The sequence below is a fragment of the Lethenteron reissneri genome, chromosome 30, assembly GCF_015708825.2.
Source record: "Lethenteron reissneri isolate LAM-NWPU_2019-01 chromosome 30, ASM1570882v1, whole genome shotgun sequence".
NCBI lineage: Eukaryota > Metazoa > Chordata > Hyperoartia > Petromyzontiformes > Petromyzontidae > Lethenteron > Lethenteron reissneri.
In genome coordinates, this window is record NC_083808.1 from 13,107,549 (window position 1) to 13,129,069 (window position 21,521).

General features: G+C 46.2%; 1 protein-coding gene across 3 annotated transcripts in view; it reads left to right on the forward strand.

Moving 5' to 3' along the window:
* The window catches only part of LOC133349539 (glutamate receptor-interacting protein 1-like), a 334,917-nt gene that overhangs the window by 88,602 nt on the left and 224,794 nt on the right, over window positions 1–21,521 (forward strand). For all 3 annotated transcript variants that reach the window (XM_061563083.1, XM_061563082.1, XM_061563084.1), the window contains one exon: window positions 13,007–13,099. In XM_061563083.1, the coding sequence (XP_061419067.1) occupies window positions 13,007–13,099 (93 nt within the window). The remainder of the gene's footprint in view (window positions 1–13,006; window positions 13,100–21,521) is intronic.

Consider the following 21,521-nt stretch of genomic DNA (forward strand, 5'->3'; position numbering starts at 1 on the left):
CTAGACACAGTGCTTACCGTGCATATTGGATAATACAGCCCTAATATATACTGTGCAACTTGGTGTGTCTTTAATTGTGTCATTTAGTATGTTCTCCCTCCTGTTCTGCTGGGTTTCCTCCTGGGTTATCTGGTTTCCTCCCACAGTTACACTTTTAAACACCCACTTTTGCACACCACAATTGTAATGTTTACTTTTACCACTAACATTCACTGAAATATCATTGACGTAAAAGCTTTAATAAATATACTGTAATATATATGTATATACTGTACTGTACATTCGCCTCCTGGCGACCACTCTTTGAGCGGCATGGACAATATCGTGCGTGGGCATATGGCATGCCTGTCAACCCACACGGTTTACCCGGTTTACCCGTGTTCTTGTACATGGATATTGAGTTTTCACAGAAATTCCCAGCAAAGACTCAATCTTTTAACGTATAATAGTATTGTGTTTGAGACAGTCATAGCAGTGGAGATACTAATTATCCAATTGGAAATGTCCGTTTGCTTAAAGTGAGTGTGGGATGGTACTCAACTTCATTGATAGCCCTGAACGAAAAATGTGGAAATGCCACATTTCTATATCGAGCGCTACTCTTTCCATAGGCACACTGCTGTTGACTTCCCACAAAGTGGTTTTTCAACTACTGAGGGATGATGAGTCAAGTCGACATCTCACTCGGATCTGAACTCGCAGCCTCCTTCTGGAACCGCTGTGCCGTGCCAGTGGATTTATCGTTTTCATATCGGACGGCAGGTTGATGCAGTGGGGACACTTACGCCTCTCAGCAAAAAGGGCCTTGGGTTCAATTTCAAGCTTGGTACGCCTTTAATTGTGGAATTTGTACGTTCTCCCCCTGTTCTGCATGGATTTCCTCTTGGGTTCCCTGGTTTCCTCCCATAGTTACAGATTTCAACACCACTGTTGCAAGCTACGATTGTAATGTTTACTGTTACCAATAACACTCATTCAAATATAATTGACGTTAAAGGCCTTTATTCAAAAGCAAAATTTCTGATGAAAAATGTTAAGGCCAGATTTCCTTCATGAATGCATGAATTATGGACCGATCACCGCAATCCAATTATTCATTACACAGATTAATTTTTTTTACTCATCTGCAGTACTGTATATCACGAACCATGCCTTCAGTCCATCCGTCCTTTCCTTCAATGCCGTTGCCTAGATCTGAGCGCTTACAACCTCCCACAGCCTCGAAATCTCAGTGTTCTCAGTGTTCCACACATCGCAAATCTGTGAGGACAATGAGGGCTGAGTTTGAAGCGTGGCATTTATAGGCGATGATATTCGGCGTGATCGCCATTGAGCCGTTCACCAACGTTTAGTAGTGTATTGCAAAGTGAACAATGGAGACCCTTTTCCATCATGGCTTTTAAGTGGGCATTATAATCAAAGCCTCAATTGCCCGTTCTCATCAACCATGGCTCGGGGGGTCACAGGCGCGTTCTCTACACCGCAGGAAACGGAAGAGCCATGAAGCTCAGCGGAGCGCCCCTTCAGGTATTGGCCCTCGCTTCAGATCTTAGACGCAGAATTCAAAGGCCTCGGGCCCAAGTGCCCCGGGGATGTTAGCAATCGCACGGCGCTGGAGCTAAATTAATCGTCCGCGTGCACTGAGCAAGCCGGGACATTACAAAGGCCGAGGCTGGTTTATTAATGTCCTCTGTGTAGAGTCATGAAAGAATGCCGCACACCCACAGTGCACGGATGCTGTAGTGAATCAAGCAGAGAGATCGGCGCAGAGAGGCAGCTACACAGTCAAGGTCATGCTTCTCCAGACTTCAAAGAGGGTCGTCGGGCGCCGTGCCATCTTCATTTGTATCCCTGGGCAAGTGCCGCAAATTACACATTTCTATGGTTGGTACGAGATTTTGCACAAAATAATATCATTTGGACTTCCTGCACAGTGGTAACCAACCCATTACTGCATCTAATTTCCAGGTGGATGATTGACCAAGTCATTTCCCAACCTGGGTTTGAACTTGCAACTCTCTCATTGTGAGCTGAGCCCTTTGCCGAAATTCCACCCAGCTGGATTATTCATTGGCAGGCCTGCCGTAAGTAAATTTGATTATTGGACCTCGTGTAAAGTAGTTGCGTTGCTGCCCTGTTTAATTAGGCACGATTGCTCATGTTATTCCCCTGGCTGTTCGGTAAAGTTTTGCACATTCAACACGTAGGCTTTCGCCACCAATCTCCATGAGAGGTTTTTTTTTGGTTTAGATCGCGTACATATTAATGTGTCGTTAAACCCGCCACCACCACACACAGCCAATTAGTGAGGTTTGTCATGTAAACAAAACATGCCAATTAGGTACTAGTTCAGCACACCGGTGTGTTGGATAGTAAACCCCCATGGTTTACCATTTGAGTACGACGTTTCACTGGAAATTACAACTAGCCTTATCAGGCGACAGCCAGCATTGTGGAGAATTAGAACTGTTAATGTTGTGGGTTTACTCTCCAACATGCAACCGGTGTGCTGAAATTGTAACTAATTGGCATGCTTTGTATGCGTGACAAACCTTACTTAATTGGCTGTGTCGGGATGGTGGCGGGTTTAATTACACATTTATATTCAGGCGATCTAACCCACCCCCCACAAAATAAACCTCTAGTATGGTGAACAAACGTTGTTGGGAAATGAGGGAGCATTTGTATCTGAGATGCGTTATCATCAATTGGGCCCACCACCATTTCCCATCAGACAGCCATAAAATCCATCGGGATAGGAGCAGAATGGACCTTTTGAACGCCAAGCAGACATCAGAAAAAGGGAATCGCGGCATAGAATTTCTTCAAGAAAAAGAGCTTCACGTGACTTTTGGGATCGTAACACGAGAGGTAAATAATGGAATGGTTGTTTGGAATGATATACGATCGCAGAAGTAGGTGCCAGTGATGGCAAAACGGCAAAGAAGCTGGGATTTTTCAGTGAGTATTGGTGTTGGGGAAAGGGAAGTGATATGTCACCAACACATTCGTTCATTATTTATAACACTTCTCAATGGATGACGTTGAATGTACAAATGCTGGAGTTCAGATTGAGGACATATACTCTACCGGGGTGATAACAATTTAAAGCTGACCAACCGGCCATCTTCGGTCGTGGTTTTAAGCTGACTGAGAAGTGTGATTCATGGTATTGTCTTAGGGTGCACTGGCTTCGTTTGATCGTGTTGCTTTCACACAATCGGTAACATCTTTCATATCAATTCAGGCTCGGATACATCGAGGTTCATTATAAATGTAGCCTTTTTTGTTGTTGTTGCGATGAAACAAAAAATATCAGTGACAATCTTTGGTGTTTCCTTTTTTTCACTCGTTTATTGCACAAAGGAGCAAAGCAGAGAACAGCGGTTGTCACGAGAATGCCGTGACCGATGTCACGACGCACACGCCTGTAATCTAGTGAGTGAGAGCAGGGTTGGTGGGTCACCATGAGATCATGTGTCTAAGACATCGCTCTGTATATGCAGTGAGGATAACGGCTCATTGCCCGCTTCACAGACGAGGAGGAGGACCCATCGCAGCTATGCAGTCCGCTACTCCTCACGTAATTATCTGGCTCAAAGCACCTCAATTAAAAATCATAGTTGTTGCTCTACATCAACATTAGCCGGACGACGAAGGAGTGAGGATGAGGAATGGCTATATATAGGGCGTTTGGTTGCCTGAACAACTAAAAGCGCCTCGGATCGTATCTCGTCTCAACCATCGCAACGTCCTCCTGCTTCTCAGTCACGGGGACACCCACCGCCCCCAGACGGCAGCTACCCCTGTGTGGCGCGATGTTTTAAATGTTCTTCTTCGCACAAAATACAAAAAGACATACGTCAAAAAAATGCCCATCCTACTACACGACGACTCGGAGGTCAATGAGGCTGTCTCTCACGGTAACAAAAAAAGAAAATGGCAAAATATGAAAGGAGAGAACGTAATGCTGCAAGAACATAAATATTGACAAATGTAACGTTCCATTACATTGCATTTTTATAGCGAGTATATGTGAGTTATTACCCGTGTGTGCGTGCGCGTGGAGGTGAGAGTAATGTTTGCTCTAAGATAAACTTTGTCCGGTAATTGGCTTGTGCCGTTGGTTATGCTTGCAATACTTTGCTTATTTATAGGAATGACTTCAATACATTGTTTGAAGGGGAAATAGCAAAAACTGGTGCTTTTCGGCCGTTTTATTTTCTGTTTCAAAATATAATTTTGGTGTTGTTGTTGTTAAATATAATGACTGCAGCACAGGTCTTGAACAATCGCTCCCAGCAGTGGCAGGCACACAGCCGGGTGTCATGACCTGGGAACTGAACCGTTGATTCCACTTTCAAACAGGAATGGGGGGCACGCTTGCTGTGGGGACTATTTTGAAGTTGTGGGGGTGGGTGGGGGGCGGGGGGGTGGGGGGGCGGGGGTGGGGTGGGGGTCAGTACAGATATCCCTCGATTTAACGCAATTGACACATTACGGACACTATTCGATTAACAAAATCAAATATCAGAAACGTCGTACTCAAAAATCGTAAATGTTGTGGATTCACTCTTCAACACACCGGTGGGCTAAAGTAGTGAACTATTTGTCTTTTGTCAACGTGACACTTTTTTACTGATTGGCCGTATCGGGCGGTGGAGGGTTACGACACATTTATAAATAACGCGATCTCACCCAAAAAGTTTATTATGAAAATCAAATGCCTGCGTTATTGATATACTTGGGAGGCTGCCTGGTCATCCGTCCGCGATAGCATCACGGTGTCCCTGCAGTGCAACAGTAGCAATGCCTCTCCAGCAATTCCATCTTGCAGCAGATATTTTCGTGATTTCCCGGAAAGGCTAATTGTTTTGTTTTTAAATTAATGAGTATTAAATAGTTTTCATATTTACGTTCCTTATTATTTTCGTAGTGTGAGAAATGGTTAGGTGTGTGTTTGTTAAGGTTAGGAGTCGAGTTGGAATGACTGTCCGAAACACATTCACCAATTTTTGTGTGTTAAATAAATGGGAAAAGCCATTCTGGTTTACGAAGTTCCATTTTGCGTGTGTGTTTTTTTTTCAAGAAAGAACCCCCTTCATGAATCGAGGGACTACTGCTCTGGTTTAGTAGCCTTGGGGATCAGCTATTGGCTGATCAATTGGGGGGGCTGCTCTTTTCTTATCTCAACAATAAAAGTAAATCCACAACATTTACAATTTGAGTACGACATTTCGCTCGTAATTACATCCAGCATCATCGGGCGATTTGGCATTTTGTTATGGATTACTCTCCAACACACCGGTGGGCTGAAGTAGTAACTAATTGGCGTTTTGTTTACGCGACAAATACATTACTAATTGGCTGTATCGGGTGGTAGAGGGTTACGACACATTCATACTTACGCGATCTAACCCAAAAGCCTTTATTATGAATCCACGCAGCCACCCACAGTGCAGGAGATACGGAATTGAACTGCTGCTACGCTATCGCCTGTGACCAGATCATCCAGAATGCACTACGTTCCAGTAGATGTGGAAAAGCCAAGCCGGGCTGAATCTGGGCGACTGCCACGCAGCACAGACTCCTGTAGGCAGCTGCGGACTCACGTGGTGAGCAGCAGAGGGCTAGTGCAGCAAAACGAATTGTTGTACATCACCTCTGCGCTCCCAAGTCTGTGGTCTGTGCCTTTACTTGCCGCGGTGCCGAGATGTTAATTCCCTCGCCTGATGTGCAGGAGGTCGTTGGTTCGATTCCGACACTGACGCCCGTTGTTAATTTGGAGTTTGTATGTGTTCTCCCCGTGGTTGTGTGGATTTTTCTCCGGGTCTTCCACATTTAGAATCATGCGTTTAGAGTATTTGGCTGCTATCAATTTCCACAGGATAAGCCACTTTGTTGAGATATCATTTGATCCTTATGGCGGTACCCTGGGGTACCAAATAATACAAAATGGCCGAGACAATTAAATATTTTATTTCTGGGACGCAATTTTTTCCAGGGGTGTACTTAATTCCACGACTGGGGTAACCATCAATCCGAAATCGGTGCCACTCCGCGATGTCGAAACGCAGCGAGGACGATTGCGCTGAAACCCTGAACGCTCGTACGCACCGTAGTGGTGCATCGTAGTGTACAGCTCGTCGAGATTAGTCGATTGCCGCATCGCCGACCACCAACAGACTAAATTGACTGCATCGCGGATATTGTGCGAGAGCCGGGGTACTATGGTACACCGGGGTACCGCCATGAGGTTCATTTGTGGCCAGGTCGTTTCTGAAAAAGAGCTGTATAGTTCAGGGGGCATTAACTGGTAAAATAAACATAGTTTAGTTTAATAGTTTAAAGTTACGAGTGTAACTTTTGTTATTATTTTTTTTCTATCTACATGGCTTTACCGAAAGACCCAAAGAATATGAGTGTAACTAGTTTTCTTGGTTTTTTCGGTAAAGTCACGTAGAAGGGAAGTAATAAAATAATAAAAATAAAACATAATAAAATAATTCTCACGACGTTTCGGCTACAACGCAAGCAGCCGTCTTCAGGTGAAGAATGAGACACTGCCAAGCTGGGAGCTTATATATAAGCTGAGTTGGGGGTGCACATCCCAGCTTGGCAGTGTCTCATTCTTCACATGAAGACGGCTGCTTGCGTTGTAGCCGAAACGTCGTGAGAATGATTTTATTATGTTTTATTTTTATTATTTTATTACTTCCCTTCTACGTGACTTTACCGAAAAAACCAAGAAGATGAATTCCTGCAGTCACGAAAGCTTTAAATCGAAATGTAACTAGTTTATTTTACCTAACCCGCACTGACGAGCGAGAGTAAGTGTGGTCACACAACCCCCACAAGGTGCACGGTACGGGAGGCACTCATCCAGCAGTGGATTGTGAAAAGGGCAGAACATGTCTCAATTACACTCATTGTTATACAACACTGCAGTTGTTACTACATGTTGCCTAGGAAAGCTGGGTTGAGCGCACTGGTCTTGCAATCCATAGGTCACCGGTTCGATCTCCCGGCATGGCAGTTGAAACAGTGGAGGCAAGTTCCTTCAATCCCCGTCCCTCTGTCCACCCAGCAGGATACGTGCATACACCACAGTCGTGCGGCAGGGCACATGTGGTGGGGTAAAGTGTGGGTACTCCCACGTCTTCCAAGATATCTGGCCAGCGTGGAGGAGTAGGCCAAATACCGTCTCGTGGGGATTTTCAAAACTCCCTCAGTGGAGGCCCTTTAGCCTTGCAGAGACGTGAGTGAGCTATTGCAGGCCTGCGCCTTGCTGTCAAGGTCTATACAGGAAAACAACGTGCAAATACACTTGTATTTCACTCAAAATTGTATTCGGTTTGCCAGATGTTATTATAAAAGTGCTTAAGCTGCTTTTCTAAAATCTAAAACCTGAAGTCTTCATGATGAGCAGGGATGTATTGACCACGATTAATAATAGATACGTTCCTATTAATGATTAATTTCAGCATGGGTTTCTTTTTCACCTGAAAAATGGCAGTCATTTAATATTTTGTGACCTCATTACAGTGAGAGCGATACCAGCTTGATATCACCAGACACGCATGCAATACGTTATATCATCATCATTAGCCATTGTCATCACCATCCCTCATCGTCGGTCAGAATTATAATCTTTATTTACCCTGGAGGAATCGGATGAGTTATGAAGTTATTTTTTACAGATGTCCAGTTGGGGTGGGTTGGCGAGTTACATCAACAAACAATACGGCAAATCCTCACTTCATGCGTGTTCAAAGAACGCTTTTTCGCGATCACGTTGTTCCATTAGGGAACACTTTTTACACAACACGGTACATGCCCATTATAACCCAGAACGTGCACCGTTTTCACGTAGAACGTGCACGGTTATAACGCAGAGCACGCATCGTTATAACGCGGAACGCCACATCGTTATAACGCAGAACACGCACCCTTATACCATAGAACGTGCCCGTTATAACGCGTGTTTTTGCGCGGCTGAGCGGAGTGATACAATACGTGGAGTGATGCAGTAACGCGGCGGCGTACGCTCAGTCATTAGTCCCGCCATCGCCATATCACCATGTGCGTAGTACATCGTATCTCTCCAAACTTTATCGTTACATTATTTATAGGGAAATTGTTTTCGCTAAACACATTTTTCGCTTCACGCGGCATTTTTTAGGAACGCACCCACCGCGTTAAACAACGACTTGCCGTACAAAAGGCGAAATGAGTGCTAGGTAGGGAAGAGGTGAACAAGTCACGAAAGATATCAATAGACGTTCACAGTGTATAGAAGTACACATTGCACAAGCACGTAAATTCCTGCCCATTTGGTCTCAGCGATGCTGCAATCCACCTCCTCTTGCACGCGGGCCGGTGCCATCTTGTCCGTTGGGTTTTACTCTCGGCCGAGTCACCTCTTTTGGCTGCCATTCTGACACCAGTCCCATCCTGCCAAGCCACGCCCTTGCCCCCCAGAACATTGCTGCCTGGACAGAAGCTCCACTTCACTCCGCTGTCCCGACATGGAGCTGCCTCCATGATGAACACATCGTCGGCGAGATCACCGATTCTAGTCATCAGGCCTTCAAACGCCTCGAGCTCCACATGGGACATCTTCTAACGTCACCGCATGCCTTGTAGGGACTTTGAGCCGCAGTGAACCCAATGATCATGCCGATTAGATGTACTCATGTCTGATATGGCTGTTGTTCACAACTGCACCCAATTAAAAATATAATCCGTTGAACATCGTCCCTTGTGGCGATGTGTCCTGCCCCAGACCCACTCTACTCAACAGCCAACATACGTTGAACCATATATCGTATAGCAATATCATGTACGTATTGCCTCTTGAACTTCTCTCGCACCGTACATACGTATGTAGCCGACCGTGCTAATCGGAGGTGCGGGGAGGGACAACAAACAACACAAAAAGCAGTTCTAAAGAAATTAGATTTCAATTTAGAAAAAAAAAAATCTACGTGACATCTCTCCGTTATAGTTGTCACCGGATTCATGTGTTTCTCACTGTAATTGCAATCACCCATCTCTCCGTGCTTTTTTTTACATAATTTTCAGCTTTTGTTTCAATTTTCTTTGTGTCAATGTCCAGGCTGATGCTCCGTACGTCACGGCAAGTAATACGCTCGCTGTCTCTCTCTGTGTGAGCCGTGTTCCTATCTCGAAGATGGTTGGCGGTTATAGCCCTCCATTTAGCTTTGTCTAAGATATTCATCAAGAAATTTGCATCAAATACTCCCAGTTGCATCCAGCTTAATTTTTCGTCTTCCCCCAGGTTTTTTTGTATCTGGAAGTTTTCCTTTGTAAAAAAAAAAATGCATCGATTGAAATGTTTTCCTCGTGCACTTTGGCGCGTTTATCAAATTATATTGTTTTCTTCCCAAAAGCTCTCTGTATCGTGCACTCATTTGTACCTTCATTTCACAATTTGAAATATCGCTCCGATTTTTCGTAATTTACGGGGGTTTATATGTTCTGCTGTACGTTCCATTTGTCTTTTTCAAACGATGACAGTATTTTCTTTTGTTTTGAAAACTTGCTGGCAGCGCATAACTTTTCTTTCTGCTCACTGTCATCTTGAAGCCAAACTTTTTCAGATTTCTGTTTTTGTGGTTCTCCAATCGCGTGTCCTCCACGTAAATCTTTTTAAATTGTCATTATAAATGTTGGCCATCAGAAACGATGTCATACTCTAACCATTTACGCGTTTGTCGTTGTATCCCTGCGATCAATTTTTTAAAAAGTATCTTCTCGTTTTTGCTCTGAACATCGTAGGTGTGGGGGGTGTGTCTCTTTGCTAGACTTTTGTCTATGGGGAGCGATAGCGTAGTTGTTAGCGCTACGCTGCGCTACGAACCCGGCGACCCAAGTTCGTTTCCCGCTTGTGGCCAACAACGGTGACGATTTTTGAACTGGTCCTGGGCTTCCCCGAGGTCGAGCCAGCCTCAAATGAGTACCTGGTGCAATGTGTAAACATCGCCACTAGGGAGACAAAGATGGCCAGGCGTGGTGCTGGCCACCCACCCCCTCGTGTGCCCTTTACGACCTTCATAGGTGCTCGCTAACAGCACTTGCCCCAACAGTCTGCTACTAGCTATATGGGGGATCTTTGCCTTTGCCAGACTCTTCTTCTAATTTGTATGTTGTAATCTCAGTGTAGTGGTTTCCTCTTAACGGTTTTGTATGCATTTTTTTGTTCTCAAGGGCTATTGTGAAAGCTTGGAAAACTACATCAGTTTCCACTTGAATGCTATTTTGTGATATATAAAATCCAGGTATTCAGGGTAGTTAATATTAATTTGTAATTTACAAGATGCCGGTCATTGATAGATACAAAAAATCATTTGCTAAATTAAGAAAGGACTTTCTTCACTAACAATGCCTAAAAGAGAAAAAATATATAATTGACAACGTTTCGGGCATTGGGCCTTCTTCAAGGGCCATTTCCCGAAACGTCGTTGAGTTTATCTTCGTTGTTGTGCTTGGGAACCAACTGCCAATGCAGCAACAGCACCAAGTGGCTAGTTGGCCCGAAAAAAATATTTAACAGTATTATTATTATTGTCTAAAAAGGTCCCTTAGATATGTAGTGGCGTTATTTCACGCAGACTTCTTCTTTTTCTCCTGTGTCACTTTCATTCGAACAGAACTCCTTGCGTTCAACACCACGTGACTCCGTCGCAACTCTTCCGCTTGCGCTGCTTGCCTGCTTCGCTCACTCCGCTCTCTCAGCCTCTCCACTGCTAGCCTGTTCTGTCTCTCTCACTCTCCTAGCCTCTCCACTGCTAGCCTGCTCTCTCTCTCACTCTCCTAGCCTCTCTACTGCTAGCCTGCTCTCTCTCTCACTCTCCTAGCCTCTCCACTGCTAGCCTGCTCTCTCTCTCACTCTCCTAGCCTCTCTACTGCTAGCCTGCTCTCTCTCTCACCCTGCTAGCCTCTCCACTGCTAGCCTGCTCTCTCTCTCGCTCTGCTAGCCTCTCTACTGCTAGCCTATCACTACACACTCTGGTAGCTTCTCTACTGCTAGCCTATCACTACACACTGTACTAGCCTCTCCACTGCTAGCCTCTCGCTATATGTTCTGCTAGCTTCTCTGCTGCTAGCCTGTCGCTATATACTCGTCGAAGAGAGAATCACGGTACTTCCACCGACGGATCGTGAATTATGTTTTTGTTTGCCACGTCCATCGCCGCCCACGATTCAGACCACCGAGTGGCGGTGTCTTTACTTTCGGCTGCTAGAGCGGAGGCGCGTATCCCAAACGGTCTCCTGGATTCTAGCCTTGGGCAGCGTGGGGGTTCCTTTAGATCTTGATGGAGCGGCAAAGTGAAGTTTTTCATTGTCTTGTTGTTGTACTCCCGTGTCGTCGCATCATCGCGTGAGATGTTGGCCAGAGCGATATTTACCAGCACCGGAAGCCACGGGAGCAGAGTAAACTTTAGGTAACTGCTGATGATATGAAGCGCGTTGTTAATTTCGGCATCGACAAGGTTCGTGTGAGGGCTTGCACCCCACACCGGGGCACACTACTCCGCAGTGGAGTGAACTAGGGCCTGCGTCGATATCTTCAACGTGCTGGCATCGCTTCCCCAGGTTGTTCCTGCATGTTTCTGAATAATATTCACTCGTGCTTTCGTTTTATCTTCAGCTTGTTAGAGGTGGTGATGGTAGTTAAGCGTCCGATCCAGGGTAACTCCTAGATACCGAGGGTGTTCATTATGCCTTAGCTTTGCCCTGCAGAAGTTGACGTTCAACGTTTTCGAAGTGTGTCTGTTGTTCAGATGGAAGGCGGAGACGACGCTCTTCGATGGGTTTGGCTTAAGGTTCCAATTCTTGAAGTATTCTTCCAGAGTCTTCAGATCTTTTTCGAGGACTGCATCAGTGTCCTCCATATTCCGTGCTTGGGTTGCAAGAGCGATATCATCCGCATATGTGAACATACGGCAAGATGTCGCTGGAATGGAGCTGACGCAATAGCTTCAGTTTAAAGAAGGAACTCGCCACCGGAGGAAACCGGCCACTTTGATGAAAGCATTGCCCCCCGTGCCCTCCCCTGCAGAGACTATTCTGAAGCCGCCATAGGCCGTCACGGCCCGTAAACATGCCACTTCCCACACGCCCGCCACGGGCGTCGCCGATATCATCGACAAGTAAATACACAAACACCGGTTGTTGAAGACCCAATGCAGAAGATCCCTGGTTTGATCTTCCACGAAGCTCACGGTCCACCCTAAACCGCGTCCACTGCACCAACCATGACAGATGCAGATACCTGATGCACAAATGGAAAATTGAAAACTCTCCAGTGGTGTGCGATTGAGGTTATCCCAGAACAGACCATACAACGTATGACGCAATGCCCCGATCCACAAATACGAAGGAGACACCACAGCGATGATTCACTCCGCTGGCTCCTGACGCGGTTGTCTGGCTTGACCACCTCAATGTGAAATTGTAGTTTGTTGCTCTGTATCTACATCAGCCGTACCGAAAGAAGAGGAGGAGGATTTCTCCACAACTCTGGATGTCGCCTGATGATGCTCATTGCAATTTCTGGCGAAACGTCGTACTCGAATTGTAAATGTTGTGGCTTTACTCTCCAACACACCGGTGTGCTGAACTACTAACGAATTGTCATGTTTTGTTTATATGACAAACCTTACTAATTAACTGTGTCGGGCGGTGGTGGGTTTAACGACACTTTTATATTTACGCGATCTAACCCAAAAATCTGCTTAATGGATGATATTGGTCACGAAAGCCGACTTCGTGTTCAACTGAAATTGTAGTTGTTGCTCTGCATGGATATCAATCATACGGAAGAGTACGATTAAATACTTCCTATGACAAACGCACGACAGGAAAGCGTTACAGAACCCACGCATCGCGTGATTTTTATTTCGCCCCACCCCCCGCCCTTGGCCACTACGGCCGCCAGTTGTTGACGCTGTGCTCACGGCTCCGGCTGCTCTGTTCGCAGATGAAGCCAGCTACGCGCGCGGCGGAGCGCAGAGCCAGCCCCCAGCCGTCACGGGGGACACGTCGCCGCCGTCTCACCGGCAGGGCATCCCGGGTGGGTGCCTCCTTCACATGGAGACGCACACACACACGCGCACACACGCACGTACACCAACGCACACAAAGACAAAGATCCCCCGTATAGCCTGGACAGAGTGTTGGGGCAAGTGCTGTTAGCGAGCAGCACCTATGAAGGCCGGCACGGCACACGAGGGGGTGGGTGGCCATCACCACGCCCGGCCGCCTTTGTCTCCCCAGTGGCAATGTTTACACACCTCACCAGGTACTCATTTGAGGCTTAGTCGAACTAGGGGATGCCCAGTACCAGTTCAGATATTCATCACTGGTGTTGGCCGTGAACGGGAATCAAACTCGGGTCCGCCAGGTTCGTAGCGCAGCACGCTAACCGCTACACTACTATCAGCAACGACAACAACAACCGCCATTCGCCACTAAGTGGCGGTGACGCCACCACGGCGCTTGTGCCAGGCTACGTGCACACTACCACACGCTGCACGATGCATGAACGGCGCGCCGGGGGGCAGCCCACGAGGCGCTCGCGACCGCCGCCGCGTCACGGATATCTTTGCGGCGCGCGGCGTGGCAGAGTGCGTCCACGTGACTAAGTCATCGCTCTCGCTCCTGGGCTGAAGTTGTTCAGGCGCCGAAATGTATTTTAAGTACGGTGTGTTGAAAGTTTAGTTCGCGCCGTACGCTGCTGACCGTGCTGATCTGAGGTGCGGGGGAAGGACAACGAACTAAACACGAAAGGCAGCTCTAAACAAATGAGTTTTAAATCTGGATGATTAAGTGCATAGCTCCATTGGTTCTCTAATATTGGAAGGAAGAGCATTGCAGATGGTCGCGGAAGCGCATCTGAACGCGTGCGATACAGTGACCGTCTTTGTACGATTGCTCGCCAAAAGCCACTGCGAGGATGAGTGCAGTTCTAAAGAAATTCGTTTTAAATGTAGAACCTGTGAATAAGCTGCATGAATATTCTGGCATTGTAGCTTGTGCAGTGGTGGTGGTTGTGAAATTATAATTACCCTCGGATAACACGAGCTTACGGTTTGCATTTTCTTAAGACAAGACATTGAATTGAAGTCAAACAGAAAACGTGGTTTATTATTAAACTTCCTTCGTTTATTACGGATATTAATTTAGTATCAACAAAAAGTTGATTGTTGAGTTGTGAATCCCGCTGCTGGCCTCAGAGGACATCGAGTAATTAAGCCGATAACTTCCTTTTACGATTACTTTAATCTGTGCGACTCCCATCTAACGTTAAAGAAAGTTTTGCTAAAAATAATCTCTGTCAAATAAACAAATGAAAGGCGTTTTTTTTACATGTCATTTTAACGAATTCACAATTCAGTAATTGGTCCAACTTCCCAAAAACGTCCTCGTCGTTTTCCACGAAAAATGTGCCGAAGATATATTTTGGAAAGCCAAGGTAAGCTAAGTTTGGCGAGTGCTGAGAGGAGGGGTATTGGCTAAGTGACGGCGTTATTTACGACGGCCAATGCGAGTCCCACACTGGGGACTCGCGTCTGCTCCCTCCAAACGTAAGGAGCAGCGTTGATTACTCGCATCTATCTCGCTGGTACTCGGAAGGCAGCTTAAACATTGACAAGATTGAGGCGATTAATTTGTTTGAGTTTTTTTTTCTTTAAAGGTTGCTAAGAAGATGTTGTGCTCGTCTGCACGTGGGTTGTCTTAAATGCAACCAACAGAGACTGGTCTCTCAGTCTGCTGTCTAAAGACCTCGCGAGAGGCAGAGAGAGGTCGTTGACGGTGAATTTTATTTCCCTCCAGAGTGTATATATTTTTTGTTAAATTAGATTTTTGGCTGCACACAAGAACAAAAGCCCGCTGAAGAACGCTGGGCGACGAAAACAACCGCGCGCAAATATCCACCAGGCCCCATGTACCCCGACGAGTACCGGTTGATGGAGGGGGGATCTATTGTCTCATTAACATGGGGAAATGGCACCGATAGAACATTTCGCTTTTGTTTGTAACATAGGGTGGAGGGAGGGCGCTGTGTATGAGAAAATAAAAGGGGGGGGGGGGGGGTCGAGAGTATATTATAATTGTGCTATATTCTTAGGTGTTTTCGGTAAAGTCACGTAGGTAAAACATCAAAATTTATAAAAATAATAAAATAAAATAAAGATCACGACGTTTCGGAGGCAACACAAGTCTCCGTCATCAGGTGGGACAGTCACACCCACCTGATGACGGAGACTTGTGTTGCCTCCGAAACGTCGTGATCTTTATTTTATTTTATTATTTTTATTAATTTTGATGTTTTACCTACGTGACTTTACCGAAAACACCTAAGAATATGATTCCTTGCAGTCACGAAAGCTTCAAGTCTAGAATTATAATTGTGCTGTTTTGCATCATGGCATGGGACTGATATATCCGTTGTTATTGCAGGGCATCCGTTAAGATTAACACTTGGGTTTAGAGAACACACGGAGGTTAATGACGCCGCCCAAAATGTGAAGAAAAGTGAGTGGGCTGGGGCAGGACACTTCCTGGCGAGAAGGGCACGGTGAGCTGGCCATCGAACAAACACGGTTAAGCCAATGCCTCTCAAATTGTTTTATATTATAATAAATGCTGCTGGTCATAATGACCGTGTCCCCTGCTCAAAGTTGCAATTGACAGTGATTTCAGCATTCGATGGTAGAGCCAATCTTTCCCAAAGTGCTTGCGAAAAATGAACCACGATGCATTGCTGATCTCGCCATGGAGCATAAACCACGCACACTCCGCTCATTCTCGCATTGGCTTTTGGCTGGCCATCGATCAAAAACGGTCACCGCATTGCACGCTTTCAAATGCGCTTCCGCGGCCAATCTGCAATACTCTTCTTTCCAATATTCGAGAGTCGCTGGAGCTATGCACATTGAAATCATTCAGCTTGAAAACTAATTTCTTTAGAACTGCCTTTTGTGTTCAGTTTATTGTCCTCCCCCGCACCTCCGATTAGCATGGTTCGCTACGTATGGTGCGAAAGAAGTTCAACATACATACACACGTACATGCAACAGAGTGGCATCCAAGGAATGAAACACGTCTTGAGAGGACGTCCACTGAGAAGATGGAGCGATGGGATCGGTTCATGTGAAGGCGCTGGATGGATTATTGCACTGCAAGATTAGAGAGACCTTCATCCAGCAGTGGATTGATGATGGTGATAATGATGGGGAGCATCGCGTTAAGAGAAAATGTCACGTTGCAAGAACTGCTTGTGTGTTTTTATAATGTGGTGCTGCTTTGCACACGCCCTTCTACAGAGGTGATTATAATTATTACATGGAGATTGAGCAGATGTCCCGCACAAGCCAAAATAAGATGAACTAAGTGAGCAATCAAATAGATCCCGATTCTGATTTTGTACATCCACTGGCGCCCTGCCAGAGACCATTAACTCACCACACTTGGGAATGGAGAAAAAAATCATCACAGGGAGCTATCTGGATTCGAACTCTACATTGTTGTATTATTGGTGCTGGGTGAATGCTTCAAGTGCTCGATTAGCTCCCTGAGCCACACCACCAGTTTGTTCTGTAAAGACCCACGAGAGAGTCATGTCAATACGTTATCTACAAGCCTAATCAGAGTCTGATATGTCACTTTGTTGTGCAAAGACCCCATCGGAGACTGCCGTTGTTGTTTGGAGAGCCTGTGCAATTGCACCTGACTCATAATATTTTCTTAAATCACTGCGGATTATAAGTTCAAGCAAAACAGTCTGCTCCAGACAGGCAAAGCGAGCGCTCGTACAGCTGTTTGACACGCAGGCTTTCGCGACCAATATTATTCATAATGAAGCTTTGTTTGGGTTACATCGCGTTGCATTGCATTACATTTTCAAAATATTTACTAAGTTTGTTTTCTCAAACGGCATATTTCTCTCTCTAAAATTTACCACGCTCTCATAGGTCCATTCGATCTTTCTCTCCTTCGGTCGCTTCGGGGTGGATTTCCACACAACTCTCTCTAAAATGTACCAGTCTTGTTGGGTCTTTCATTGACATGCTAATTTCTCTGCTCCAGCAGCTGCCCCAGCAGACCCAGCTCTCTCTCTGCCCCACCCCCTCTCTCTATTTAAAGCCTCGACACAGAGGCATTGGGTCTCTGTGTGTGTATGTTGTGTGTCTCTCTCTGTGTGTCTGTGTTGTCTCTCTCTCTGCTTGTGTGTCTGTCTGTGTGTCTCCGTGTCTGTGTTTTGTCTCTCAAACGTAGTTCTACCTGATGACGATTGCTTGTGTTGCAATCGAAACATCGTATTCTATTATTTAATTTAATTTCTTTCTACGTGACTTTACCGAAAGAACCCAATGAGTAATTCCTGCAGTCACGAAAGCTTCAAATCAAGTTAATAAACGTTGTGTCGTTAACCCCCCTACCACCTGACACAGCCAGTCAGGTTTGTCACGTCAACAAAAAGTGCCAATTAGTGACTACTTCAGCCCACCGGTGTGTTGGAGAGTAAATCCACAACATTTACAATTTGAATACGAATTTTAGCTGGTAATTACATCCAGGCGGGATTGTAACAAAATCGCCCGATGATAATGGATGGAATTACTGGCGAAACGTCATGATAAGCAAATTGTAAATGTTGTAGATTTACTCTCCAACACACCGGTGTGCTGTACTAGTAACGAATTGGGCACGTTTTGTTTATGTGACAAACCTTATTAATTGGCTGTGCCAGGTGGTGGCGGGTTTAACGACACATTTATATGTACGCACTTGTACCACAGCACCGTATGTACAGACTGCATGTGCTGTACACATTCCAATCCGTGCGCTGCATTAACACGCACAGAGCCAGACTGAGGCTGTCCTAGGATTCTTGTGGTTGAATCTTAATGCCCCATGGCTTAAGAGAGCCAGATGAAGGAATCTGTAAGATTGTTAAAGGTTCAGTGTTGATGCCCAAGGCTCTCGCAGCCAGACTAAGGCACCTTTGGGATTTCTTTGCATTTATTCGCTAATGCCAGAGAATCGGAAAGCTAGTGTGAAGAATAGCGTAGCCACAGGAAGGCACTTAGTTTACAGATAAGATATAAGAGGGCAGCGGCCTCATCGGCTGTTGCGATGAGGACTCTGTAAATCAGATTGCAGATATCAGTGGAACTGGTATTCACTAAAAAAACTAAAATCGATATCTATTCAAGTTTACATTAATAATTAAATATGGAAAAAACTGCATTAACATACCATTTTATGATCAGAATCGGGATATTTATACTGGAGAAATCTGTTGTGATATGAAGCTATTTTTTACAGGTGTCTAGTTAGGGCGGGTCAAAAAGGCTACAACAAACAAACAATACCGAAACACGATAGGAGTGTAAAGTATAGGAAAAGTAAAAACATCATGAACAAAATATTTAAATTTTGCCAGGTAAAGTCCACTGAGCAATTACCTTATTTTTCATGAGCGACCTGGCCACAAATTATACCTCAACGAAGTGGCTTATCATCACGTGGAAATTTAGAGCATCAACCTCTGCTTGAGCTGCATTCATGGAGTTGGCCAAACATCTCAATATCCGGCCAAACAGCTTGGCCAATTGTTGGTAGCACCGGTTCTGGTTGCCTTCCTGTTTTGTCCGTGGTTTCCCCCGTGCCAGCGCTTTGAGCCGTAACCAAAACAGCCATGACACCCCCCCTCTCTAAACCGCCGAGCGGTGCTGCTTTCCTCAACGACATTGGCCATTTGCTGCGTTCAGCGTTCTGAGCACCGCACTGCTTAACGAGCAAGTTGGGGGGGGGGGGGGCCGACGACGTACCGTACGCAGCGGGCCGTACGCAGCAGGCCTTACGCAGTGGGCCAACGTAACACAGCGGACCGTACACAGCGGACCATACACAGCGGACCGTACGCTGCGGGCCGTACACAGCGTGCCAACGAAATGCGGCGGGATAGGTAGTCAGGAGCAGCAGCGGAGCGAGTGGCATACTATCATCAACACAAGGCGCACGCGGTCATTTGTAACTCCCTACGCAGGCATTCCCAATGTCCAAGGCCCACTCAAAATATCACTCGGTGCACAAATGGGCATTTTCAGGCTACTCTCGGCCACTTTTGGCTGACATCAATACTTTTTTTTACGCACGCACATGAAGTCGTGTGAATATCAGAATAAGAATCAGAATCTTTATTTATGCCGGAGGAATCCGATTCCACGGACCTGTGCCCCGTGCAGCGGCCCACGCTATTATCCGTCACTGTGCGGCAGTGCCCGCCCGCGGTTGTATTCTGCGGAACAGTCGCCCGCATAACGCGAGCGCTGACACCGGCTGCGATGAACGTCTCTCGGCCAAGGTGCAGATATTCATGCCACTCTGTGGGGAGAACGCTGTGCGGTCCCCAGGGAGACACTGGGTTCTTTCATGCAAGCAGATAAAGGTGCAGCCCTTTCCCTGCTCTAGTCAGTGCTGGAAAGAGGGCCTCTACCAGAGAGACCTCTTGAGAGTCCCTCTGCAGTGTATTTTGGCCGACTTGTCCACATTGGCCGGATCTTATGGAAGAGGCGGGTGTTACACACAGAACCCCACCGTATGACCAGCCGATCAACTACCCGTGGTGAATACTGCCGGGTGGGCAGAGGCTGGGGGGGGGGGGGGGGGGTGATTTCAGGAACTTGCAGCATTATGTCACCTGCTGCCCTGAGGGATCTAACTCAACCGGCGACCTCTGCATTGCAAGTCTATAGTGTGCACGCTAACCATGTATGTTGAACTTCTTTCACACCATACGTAGTCAACCGTGTTCTTCGGAGATGCGGGGGAAGGACAACAAACTAAACACAAAAAACTGTTCTAAAGAAATTGCACCAATGTGGCAAGCATCCTTGGGCACTGCCAGAGGATGGTTAAATTTCACGGCACGAACTCGGGAGCCACCGATGGAAATGAACCCCCATCCCCGATGCTCGACGCTTGGACTCGTGCCTGGCTTGTGTGGCTGGTTAGGGACTCGGGGGGGGGGGGGGGGTCCAGAGGTGGGTACCACAGCTTTAGACGTGTGTCCAGGTGACGTTGCCGCACCGGTCACCATGGCAGCTGTCTGGCGTAAGGTCTGGTGTTCACAGCATGCCCAGTGGATATTTGCAGGTTTCGGGTTGACAAGACGGGCCGCCACTGTCACATGCCTCCCATCCACGAAATTGCTCGTGCGAGCCTTGCACTGTAGAACACTTAAAAAAAATTCCCATCAAGTAACTGGGATCCACTTAGGCACTATTTTACAGCCGTGCAAAGATGGACCGATCGGCGTTGCTGCGTGACTGCTCGCATTTAACATTAAGCCGTGAAGAAAGAAACAAATGGGATGCTAAATACAGCACACACCGGAGGCCATGGCTGCACACTTGAGATGTGACTTGAGAGAAGCCAACTCCCTTGCCAAAGCCAACTAATATACTGTAAAATGGGTTGGTTTATAAGTACGTGCAATGTAAAGGTGCAAGTACAAGCGTGCGCATTCGTACAGCGGCTTGTATGCTTCATCCGACTGTGGTGGTGCTGAGCAGAGTTCCAAACTCACCGTCACAGGATTGGAGGTTGATGTCTTAGTCAGAGTCCACTTCGCCCAACATTTCATATGTGATCAACAAAAAAAGAAGTACAGCTTTTTGAAGAGTCGACCGTGGTTCTTGTTCATGCCATGATCAGAAATGGCCATTTCCAGACATCTGGACACTTTTGGCAGATGGCTATACTTTTACTTTTCATGCAAATTACCAAAATAATCATGAGCTTCATTGTGCAGAATATAAATAAAATAAGTAAGCAGACTGATATTTTCTCATGCCCATATCCGCGTAAAAAATATATTTCTTACACAACCTGCACCTCCGATTAGCACGGTTGGCTACGTACGGTGCGAAAGATGTTCAACATAATACCTACAACCCATCAGTCGCACGGCCTTGTGGGAGTGCAAAATATAAGTTCAGTCTACAGACGTGTGAACATCCAGCAGAATTGTTTTTACATTAATAAGAACCGCTGACGGATGCGAGAATATTATGCTGTCTCGTCTGTTACTCGTATCATCACACACACACACGTCTCTGGCGTAATCGATCTCAGGCCCACCAGTTGACATCAGCTCCACCCAAAGGTTGTCCGAGCGAGCAGACGCTTTGACTTGTGGTCCTTAAGTCTTTATGGTCAGCTCGTTGATGTATATTCCTCAACAAAAACTGTATGAACAACATAATTGGGTCAGTAAGTTGTCATAAAATATTTATGTTTAGGGAAAACTTAGCATCGACTTTAATGAGTAGGGCGTGGGTGAAATTCCAAAAGAGGTTTTAGCGTTTCTTCAGCAGAATACCGGGTTCAGTGATTTTGTTGTTTAGTCTGCCGCCTGATGAGCCAACTGGGTTCATATTTCTCAGGAAATTCTCTTCAAACATACGCAAGTGTCGCCATCT